Below are 11,404 nucleotides of genomic sequence, written 5' to 3' on the forward strand. Positions count from 1 at the left end.
AGTTAAATTTTCAGACGTTCTTCATTCAGAGTCACTACCAATAGTGATCAAGGAAAAACTCTGACTTGCAGGCCACGAATCAGAAGACAGCATATCTGCACTGGCAGGGCGCCGGGGGATGCGGCCTAAAATGATGATGCCCTTCGATACGCAGCCCCCCCAGCGTAAGTGTGTGTGTGTGTGTGTGTCCGCGCCTTGTGAATGTGTGTGTGTTTGGGATCTGTGCTCTCACCGGTCAATACACTGAGGTCAATAGACTATTTACCACTCAGACTATCGTACTGTTCAGCTGAAAGGAAAATAATATGCTGGTTTCTCCCTCCCGTGATAATGCACTACAGTCAATAGACTGAGAGCACTACAGTCAACATGTGGTTCTATAGGATCTGTTTCTATATTTTAGCTTTCATCTCATTTCAGTTTAACACATTCATGGCTACCAAATGACGCTGCCAATTCAAATGTACATCAGACGCACTCTGTGGAGTTATTGTATACGTGTGTATGGTTAAATACTACTGCTCTATGGTGTCACTATGAACCTTGTGTGTGTGTGTGTGTGTGTGTGTGTGTGTGTGTGTGTGTGTGTTTGCACGAGCGCAAGCATGTGTGTGTATTTGAACAGCACTGCTTCCCCACCCCTTCGTCAGCGCGGCTGGTTAAATGTTGTTGTCTCTGTGTGTGTGTGTGTGTGTCCATTCACAGCCGTGATTAGCGCTCACCCCATCCATTCCCTTGATAACCATCACCACCATTATCACACGGGCAGCTTGGCATCCCCGACACGCAGCTACCTCCATCACCACCAGGGCAGTGCCCACCTGCGCCCACACGCCTGCGCCACCCCCATCTCCTATCTAGACATGGGCTCCACAGGTGAGAGACCGCTGCCACCCGCAAGATGGAGGAGGGATTACAAGCGGGCAGCGCCAAGGGCCCACCTGGTCGTTCTGTTTGTCTTTCTGGCCTGATTTTGAGGAAGAACACAGGAGCATTATCTTTCATCTTCATGTCCATCCTCTTATCTGTGGGTTCACTGTGGGGCTGTCACATCCTCTTATCTGTGGGGCCACTGTGGGGCTGTCACATCCTCTTATCTGTGGGGCTGTCACATCCTCTTATCTGTGGGTCCACTGTGGGGCTGTCACATCCTCTTATCTGTGGGTGGGTCCACTGTGGGGCTGTCACATATTCCTTGATCTGTGGGTCCACTGGTGCTGTCACATCCTCTTGATCCTGTGGGCTACTGTGGGGCTGTCACATCCTCTTATCTGTGGGTCCACTGTGGGGCTGTCACATCCTTTTATCTGTGGGTCCACTGTGGGGCTGTCACATCCTCTTATCTGTGGGTCCACTGTGGGGCTGTCACATCCTCTTATCTGTGGGTCCACTGTGGGGCTGTCACATCCTCTTATCTGTGGGTCCACTGTGGGGCTGTCACATCCTCTTATCTGTGGGTCCACTGTGGGGCTGTCACATCCTCTTATCTGTAGGTACACTGTGGGGCTGTCACATCCTCTTATCTGTGGGGCCACTGTGGGGCTGTCACATCCTCTTATCTGTGGGTCCACTGTGGGGCTGTCACATCCTCTAATCCCGGCAGGCTCCATGGGGCTGTCACATCCTCTTAATCCCTAGGCCCTCACTGTGGGGCTGTCACATCCTCTAATCCTGGTCCACTGTGGGGCTGTCACATCCTCTTATCTGCTAAGGGACTGCGGGCTGGCCCATATCCTCCTATCCTGTGGGGCCACTGTGGGGCTGTCACATCCTCTTATCTGTGGGGCCACTGTGGGGCTGTCACATCCTCTTATCTGTGGGTCCACTGTGGGGCTGTCACATCCTCTTATCTGTGGGTCCACTGTGGGGCTGTCACATCCTCTTATCTGTAGGTCCACTGTGGGGCTGTCACAACCTCTTATCTGTGGGTCCACTGTGGGGCTGTCACATCCTCTTATCTGTGGGTCCACTGTGGGGCTGTCACATCCTCTTAACTGTGGGGCTGTCACATCCTCTTATCTGTGGGGCTGTCACATCCTCTTATCTGTAGGTCCACTGTGGGGCTGTCACATCCTCTTATCTGTAGGTCTACTGTGGGGCTGTCACATCCTCTTATCTGTGTGTCCACTGTGGGGCTGTCACATCCTCTTATCTGTGGGTCCACTGTGGGGCTGTCACATCCTCTTATCTGTAGGTCCACTGTGGGGCTGTCACATCCTCTTATCTGTAGGTCCACTGTGGGGCTGTCACATCCTCTTATCTGTAGGTCCACTGTGGGGCTCTCACAACCTCTTATCTGTGGGTCCACTGTGGGGCTGTCACATCCTCTTAACTGTGGGGCTGTCACATCCTCTTATCTGTAGGTCCACTGTGGGGATGTCACATCCTCTTATCTGTAGGTCTACTGTGGGGCTGTCACATCCCTGGATCTGTGGGTCCACTGTGGGGCTGTCACATCCTCTTATCTGTGGTTGCACTGTGGGGCTGTCACATCCTCTTATCTGTGGGGCTGTCACATCCTCTTATCCTGTAGGTCCACTGGGCTGTCACATCCTCTTATCTGTAGGTCCACTGTGGGGCTCTCACAACCTCTTATCTGTGGGTCCACTGTGGGGCTGTCACATCCTCTTATCTGTGGGTCCACTGTGGGGCTGTCACATCCTCTTAACTGTGGGGCTGTCACATCCTCTTATCTGTAGGTCCACTGTGGGGCTGTCACATCCTCTTATCTGTAGGTCTACTGTGGGGCTGTCACATCCTCTTATCTGTGTGTCCACTGTGGGGCTGTCACATCCTCTTATCTGTGGGTCCACTGTGGGGCTGTCACATCCTCTTATCTGTAGGTCCACTGTGGGGCTGTGGGGCTGTCACATCCTCTTATCTGTAGGTCCACTGTGGGGCTCTCACAACCTCTTATCTGTGGGTCCACTGTGGGGCTGTCACATCCTCTTAACTGTGGGGCTGTCACATCCTCTTATCTGTAGGTCCACTGTGGGGATGTCACATCCTCTTATCTGTAGGTCTACTGTGGGGCTGTCACATCCTCTTATCTGTGGGTCCACTGTGGGGCTGTCACATCCTCTTATCTGTGGGTCCACTGTGGGGCTGTCACATCCTCTTATCTGTGGGGCTGTCACATCCTCTTATCTGTAGGTCCACTGTGGGGCTGTCACATCCTCTTATCTGTAGGTCCACTGTGGGGCTCTCACAACCTCTTATCTGTGGGTCCACTGTGGGGCTGTCACATCCTCTTATCTGTGGGTCCACTGTGGGGCTGTCACATCCTCTTATCTGTGGGGCTGTCACATCCTCTTATCTGTAGGTCCACTGTGGGGCTGTCACATCCTCTTATCTGTAGGTCCACTGTGGGGCTGTCACATCCTCTTATCTGTGGGTCCACTGTGGGGCTGTCACATCCTCTTATCTGTGGGTCCACTGTGGGGCTGTCACATCCTCTTATCTGTGGGTCCACTGTGGGGCTGTCACATCCTCTTATCTGTGGGTCCACTGTGGGGCTGTCACATCCTCTTATCTGTGGAGCGGTCTCATTTAATTGTTCATGTGGCCTTGTCCACTATTCACTCGCCCATACTCATTAGTGTGTGACTTGCCTAGTTAAATAAAGGTAAAACGAATAGAAAATAATAGTAATTTATAATACATGAAACCAGTCATGACACCTTTGAGTGTTGCAGAACCAAACAACCTTGATAACACATTTATTCCATATTTTCCACCAAACTCTTTAGGCTTCATCCTGACGTTGATACTAACGCCTCTTATTTATGGACACTACCACTCTAGAACCCAGGCTATACACATACTGTATCAAACACACCATCCACTGACCTGTCCCCCCCACACTCCTTTTGTGACTGCAGAGTCGGTGAGGAACACCCCCAGCACAGAGCCCCTCCCGCCCCAGGCCCAGCCCCCCTGCCAAGCCGAGCACCAGCACCCGGACCCCGAGGGCAGCTACCAAGGCTCCACGGCCACCGACGATGAGCCCAGCGCCAGCGGCAGCTACTGCAGCGCCGGCCAGCCCCTCACCGCCCACGTGCGACCCACTCACCCCCTCAAGAGCTTTGCCGTGCCCGCCAACCCCGCCGCCATCTTCGAGTCGCCCGCCCTGCCCAGCACACCGCTGCTTACTCAGACTGGTGAGGAGCGCACATGCACGCATACATACACGCATGCAAACATGTACACACATATATATACACAATACACACCATGCATTAGGACAGGCGTATGTACACATACAGGTAACTGCCAAAATAAAGGAAACACCAACATAGTGTCTTGAAAGGGCGTTGGGCCACCAAGAACCACCAGAACAGCTTCAATGTACCTTGACATAGATTCTACAAGTGTCTGGAACTCTATTGGAGGGATGTGAAACCTTCTTCTTTTATTTTAATTTTTTTTCAGCCCTTTTTTTCTCCCCAATTTCGTGGTATCCAATTGGTAGTAGTTACAGTCTTGTCTCATCGCTGCAACTCCCGTACGGACTCGGGAGAGGCGAAGGTCGAGAGCCACGCGCCCTCGAAACACAACCCAACCTAGCCGCACTGCTTCTTGACACAACGCACATCCAACCCGGAAGCCAGCCGCACCAATGTGTCGGAGGAAATACCTTACACCTGGTGACCGTGTCAGCGCCACAGGAGTCGCGCGATGGGACAAGGACATCCCTGCCGGCCAAACCCGGATGACGCTGGGCCAATTGTGCGTCGCCCCATGGACCTCCCGGTCGCGGCCGGCTGTGACAGAGCCTGGGCTCGAACCCAGAATCTCCGGTGGCACAGCTAACACTGATGCAGTGCCTTAGACCACTGCGCCACCCGGGAGGCGTGACACCGTTCTTCCACTAGAAATTCAATAGTTTGGTGTTTTGTTGATGGTGGAAAACACTGTCAGGTGCCGCTCCAGAATCTCCCATAAGTGTTGGATTGGGTTGAGATCTGGTGACTGACACACACACACAACACACTATGCTCCTTTGAGACACCTGTTTCAGAGTGAGATCTCTTCTTCCATCCATGGTAGCCAAAATAACGGGCAACTGGTCATTTGTAGACACCCTAAGCATGATGGGATGTTAATTGCTTAATTAACTCAGGAACCACACCTGTGTGGAAGCACCTGCTTTCAATATACTTTGTATCCCTAATTTACTCAAGTGTTTCCTTTATTTGGGCAGTTACCTGTACATGTGTTTTACACTCCCAACCTGCAGATGAACATACACTGTTGGTAGAGCTTCTTGAGAAAGGAAAGGAAACACATGTAAAGGAGGTGACTTGTGATTCCCTCTAACTATCAATCCCTTTGGAACTGTGTCTGTCCTGCCTGTTCTGTCTGTGTCTGTATCTCTGTCTCTCTCTCTCTCTGTCTATCTCTGTGTCTCTCTCTCTCTCTGTCTATCTCTGTGTCTCTCTTTCTCTCTGCCTGTGTGTCTCTCTCTCTATCTCTCTCTCTCTGTGTCTCTCTCTCTCTGTCTGTATCTCAGGGCCCCAGCTCCACTCAGTAAAGACAGCCTCCATCGGCACCCTGGGCAGGGTGCGCCCCCCCATGCCAGTCACGGTGCCCGGTGCGCCAGATGTGCCCGAGACCAGCAAGATGCTGGAGGATGTAGACAGTGTGAGTACTGCTCCCCCCAGGTCTTCGTGTAGAAAGGCTACAACATGCCAATGTCTGATTATGACTGTTAAATCAGCTGGCATATCATGTAATGTTGCTTCTTATTGTAGTTTGTACACACTTTAAATACAGGAAGAACACATGTCACTATGAATTACTATGTCATGTTGGGGTAAAAACCTGGTCATAGATCAATCAAGCCCATTGAACTAGTGAATACATTCCTAGAGTATGTCATGTTTCTTTTTGGACACAATCCTAAATGACATTGACATGGATTTTAATCACATTTCTGTTTCCTTTCTCTCTTTATTCTTTGCAACTTGTTGCCTCCCTCACTGTTTTATGGTGTTAATGTTGGCTGCTTGTGATCATTGATATTATTGCATTCAATTTCTAATAATTCCTCTAAACCCATTGGAATGGTTTTGCCCATGATAATTCCCCTTAACCCGTTGGAATGGTTTTGCCCATGATAATTCCCCTTAACCCGTTGGAATGGTTTTGCCCATGATAATTCCCCTTAACCCATTGGAATGGTTTTGCCCATGATAATTCCCCTTAACCGATTGGAATGGTTTTGCACATACATTGATGTCTTGGCCCCTTTCAATGCCTTAACATATTTGTTGGCTGTTGATGCTGCTTTGTTTGTCTTGGATTTGGCTTCATGCTGCAGTCCCATTGACCAATTCCCCACCCCACCCACCCTTTATTTTGTAAACCTCATTACTCCCACCCCCTCCAAAAACAAACTGACCCTCTCCTCTCCCTTCCCCAGGTCCTTGCCTCCCTCCCCTCCTGTTCCTCCCTTGCTCCCCGCAGTAACCCTGTTCCTTTCCCTCAGAGCTACGAGCCTGATGAGTTGACAGAGGAGATGGCCCACCTAGAGGACCTGATGAAGGACCTGAACGCTATAACCACAGCCTGAGAACCACGCTGCTCACACACACACATACAGGCAGACACACACACACAAATCCAGGTAGTGACACACACAGGCAGGAACACACACACTGCCAGCCCTCAGAAAACTGGGAGCCCGATGCCCGGATACTAAATGGATACCGGCAATGGATCTTACACACCCCACTCAAGACAAACAAAACATCTAAACTGAAACTTTTCAACTTTTGGCTTACCTTGCTCAGTCTCAGGAAGGAGATGGCCATTTAAAAAAACGACAGTTCACCTTTTTATGAAGAAACATTCTCAGAGACGATATCTAACATTGGTCGCTTTCAACCAGAAGATTGTGAATTTTCTCAGCAAAAAAACTGAAATGCATTAGAAGGTTGCTCTCATACTTTGGTTGCCGGGGAGACCGCTCCTATGGTTGCCGGGGAGACCGCTCCTATGGTTGCCGGGGAGACCGCTCCGACAGACATCATATTGTGATTCCAAGTCAAGAGGAAGAGTCAAATATGCCGGTATTTCATGTTGGTGCTCACGAAACACAATCTAAACACAGTGTTTGTTTAATTAGTGTCACTTATTTGTGCGTTTTTGTATATCTATTGCCCTGTTTCAGTGAAGTGAACTTTGGACAACAGTCCCCTCCATTTCCATTAAAGCGGTCATTTTATAGCTATCATTTTGATCCAATGACGTCTGTTTTCCCTACTCTGTGTTATATATTGTGCCAAGTCTCTTATTATTCTCTAATATGCCATGTATTTTTTTACATATCCGTATAGATATGTACATATGTTTTTAAAAAACGGCCTCATTCTATTCCCCCCCAGCCTAGCCAATCATTTCATTTTATTTGGGAGGAGAGTGACAGAATAGACCCTCAAACACTCGCTTTTCATATCTTGTGGGGAGATGCCTTGCGTGTTAGTACATTACATTTGAATGGGTTCTTGCGTTCTCTGGCATTGTCGCCCCTTTGTACATTGAAATGTTCAGTCTTTTTTTGTTTATGGGAGCTCAGTTTCAAAAAGCCTTAGGAAACGTGTCCGTACGTTTACATTGGAGATGACTGTGCCCTCTGTGGACGTTTTCCAGTTACACTGTGCTCCCTCTGACACGCAGCGTCACCACTCTCAGGCCAGGCTGGCCTTGGAGTGCCAAGTAGTAGGGCTTGTTAGCTGGTGACCCTTCAGAACCATCTGTGGGACATGAACCCTCCAGAGGCTGCTGGACTCGGAGTGCCTCACCCCGCAATCACACATCCTACCCAGTCAGTCGTTTCAATGGAATGGCAATATATCATATGAAAGTGCTATGAAATGGATGTCTTGTTTCCAAGAGCCAATATTTGGTTGAAGAGGTCTGTTTTTTGCTCTTGATCTCTCTCTGTCATGTGAAAACCAGGTTTTTCAATCAAGGATAAGTGTTTACTGTTATCTGAGGTCTCTTAAAGAAATACTGCTTCATCGCTCTTTTTAAATGCTACTTGCAACGATGTTGGCCTATTGAATGGGACTCCCAGATTCAGATTTTTTTTTACATGTAGTTTGTTTTGTATGAAGAAAAAATAAACTTGTTCTGTACACAATTCCAATGTAAAAAGAAAAAAATTAAATATGATAATGTAAGAAGCTAGTTTTTCATCTGCCCTCTTACCCAAAGAAATGTAATTGCAATCGTAGTTACATGCTCTACTTTTGTGAATACCATGTTTCTCATAATGTACATCGTCATGAATGTCAATATAACTGTAAGAGATTTTACTTATGGATACAAAAGGAACATGTAAAAAATAAAAAAAGGACTGTAGGAAAAAAGACAGGACGCTAACCCGTTGGGAATAACCTATTAAGTTGTAGACAGTCAAGCCTGTATTGCACTTTTTCACAATTTTTGAAAACAAAACAAAATTTCTTCCATATCTTGTGTTATAAATATAAAAGCGATGTTTCTGTAACGTAGTGTCCTAGGTTAGCAGCAGGCAGCTGGTCTTGTTTTAATGGTCATTTGCTTTTGAGATATGAAATTGAGCGGCAGGTTTTACTGTGCTGCTGATGAGGTATTCTGTTGCTTGTTTCTGTACAGAGATCTCTTTGCTTTCTGTAGAATTTTCTGTGGCTTTTTAAAAAAAAAAAATCAAAATGTTTGACAAAGTTATTTTTTATTTTTATTGGTGCTCTTATACATTGTGTATCCAACTATTATGAATACTAACAAAGTTGAAGTTTCTACTTGTCTGTTTTGTCATGTATGTCGTATTTTCTTGGTTGTGTGTGTTTGTCGTACGTGTGTGTGTGTGGGCGTCAATCTATTTCTCCATGAGACTTTTTAATGGGTGACTTACTGCCTGCCCTCATAGACTAGGTGTAACATAGTAAATGTAAATCCGGGACACTCAAATTAGTATATGTTACGTTTGTATGGAAACGCAAGACAGGTGGTTACTTATGGTAAAAACAAAAGGAGGGTGGATGGATGGGGGTTATAACGTCTAGGATTTACGTACAGAAAAATAGGAAATGCTCTAGGATCAGGTTGATGTACACACCCTGCCTTACTTATTCTCTATATTACTCACTGTAGCTCTGCTTAATACCAGTAACCAGTCATTGACCTGTTGGCACAGGCAACACTTTCATATACTGAGAGAGTCAACCATATATAGGCTGGGGTGTGATTGTCAATGGAGGTAGGAGACCTGAGGAGACATTGCCACTTTGATCAAAGAGACGCTAGACGTGTTCACTTAGCCTGGTCCTAGATCTGAAAATACGCTTAGCAATGTCTTTGCAGCCACTGTCAAGCCAAACTTTCCTTTTTAAAAATGAACCAAATAAAGAAAGCATCATTAACTTGTCAAGCCAGCCAAATGAGGTTAATACCTTTTACATGAACCATGTCAGCCAAATGAGGTTAATACCTTTTACATGAACCAAGCCAGCCAAATGAGGTTAATACCTTTAACAAGAACCAAGCCAGCCAAATGAGGTTAATACCTTTTACATGAACCATGTCAGCCAAATGAGGTTAATACCTTTTACATGAACCATGTCAGCCAAATGAGGTTAATACCTTTTACATGAACCATGTCAGCCAAATGAGGTTAATACCTTTTACATGAACCATGTCAGCCAAATGAGGTTAATACCTTTTACATGAACCAAGCAAGCCAAATGAGGTTAATACCTTTTACATGAACCAAGCCAGCCAAATGAGGTTAATACCTTTTACATGAACCATGTCAGCCAAATGAGATTAATACCTTTTACATGAACCAAGCCAGCCAAATGAGGTTAATACCTTTTACATGAACCATGTCAGCCAAATGAGGTTAATACCTTTTACATGAACCATGTCAGCCAAATGAGGTTAATACCTTTTACATGAACCATGTCAGCCAAATGAGGTTAATACCTTTAACATGAACCAAGCCAGCCAAATGAGGCTAATACTTTTTACATTTTAAATTAACCAAGCCAGTGGAATAAGTGAGATGCATGCAGGTAAAAAGATGTGCACATTTATGGGGCTGAAGAACAGTATCGGAACTAACCAGTGACTCTCGGCAGTAAATCCAGATCTTTGTGAAGCTCAGTGACAACATTGTAAGTGTTAATGGGTAGGAGAGTGAAGGAAGACTGTCAGGACCGAAGATACTCAAGTCAAAGAGACAGAGAAAGGACAAAGCTCTTGAGTCTATACTGGCATGTGGGGGGGGTTGTTGTTGAATGACGTCACGTATGGTGACTTTTTAAAGCATATTCTATGCAAATTAATGAAAATTAAATTGTTCTCTTCCTTTGAAACTCATCTGAAAACCGAGGACAGTTAAGTTTGATCTATTGATCTTAACTTCACCAGGCAATTCTATATTAACCCCTAAAATGATTTGGCTAGCATAACAATACTGTATTTTACCTATCAATTATTACATCTATTAATAGTGTTGGCCACATATAAATGCGCAGAACGTGACAAATCCTTCATCGGCAAGACAAACCTGGTCGGTCATGAGGACTCACACAGGGAAGAAATCATACAGATGTCCAGAGTGCAGCAAAAGCTTTTCTAAAGCAAGTCATTTGAAAATTCATCATAGAATTCACACAGGTAAAAAATAAATATCGGTGTAAACGATGTGGCAAATCCTTCAGTCACGAGGTCAAACATGTAGACTCACACAGGTGACAAATCACATCAATGCGAATAAAGTGTCAAATCATTGAGGGCGAGGCCAGACTGACCCTTTGATTTCTATCCGTATCTGTAATTGTCAATGGTTTCTCAATGGAAGTCGTACGTTGGCGGTCAGCGGAGATGACGCGTCCATAACCATGCAATTTCAATCCATTTTTCACGTACAAAAATATCTGAGTTGAACTTTGGACGGGCCGACGGATACGTAACCATCCGTTTAGCGAATTAGAAAAGAGCAGGCGTTTCACGTCACACACTTCACACGGACCAAAATGCATCCGTTTTAATTTGGTGTCCATTCTCCATGGGTCAGTACGGCCTTGACCTTGTAGTCAGAGTGGACATTTGGTCAAGCATACATTTCAAACAGGGGAGAAACCGTTTTGCTGCAATGAATGTGGTTCATGCTACACCAGAAATTCAAGTCTTAAATGCGCATATGAAGAAACAGCATTTTGTGCTTTATGTGTGGAAATGGTTAATATCAGCCACTAAAATGCCATCAGTCAATTCACTGAAGAGAAACTACTTTGTTGCCATGACTGTGGCAAACTCTTCCAAAACAAGAAGAACCTTGATAAAAATATCAAGATCGGCAAAGAGGAGAAAATATATTTCTGTCATAAATATGTCAAATGCTTTAGACGAC

At 46.1% G+C, this 11,404-nt stretch overlaps 1 protein-coding gene across 1 annotated transcript in view; it reads left to right on the top strand.

Moving 5' to 3' along the window:
• The window catches only part of neo1a (neogenin 1a), a gene marked incomplete in the record, with an annotated part of 91,327 nt that extends 82,540 nt beyond the window's left edge, over positions 1-8,787 (top strand). Inside the window, 5 exon segments of the mRNA XM_071399870.1 lie at positions 72-164; positions 706-876; positions 3,882-4,160; positions 5,513-5,643; positions 6,425-8,787. Of these exon segments, the coding sequence (XP_071255971.1) occupies positions 72-164; positions 706-876; positions 3,882-4,160; positions 5,513-5,643; positions 6,425-6,574 (824 nt within the window).
• Between the last annotated feature and the right edge of the window lie 2,617 nt (positions 8,788-11,404).

Source organism: Salvelinus alpinus, chromosome 5, assembly GCF_045679555.1.
Source record: "Salvelinus alpinus chromosome 5, SLU_Salpinus.1, whole genome shotgun sequence".
Taxonomy (NCBI): domain Eukaryota; kingdom Metazoa; phylum Chordata; class Actinopteri; order Salmoniformes; family Salmonidae; genus Salvelinus; species Salvelinus alpinus.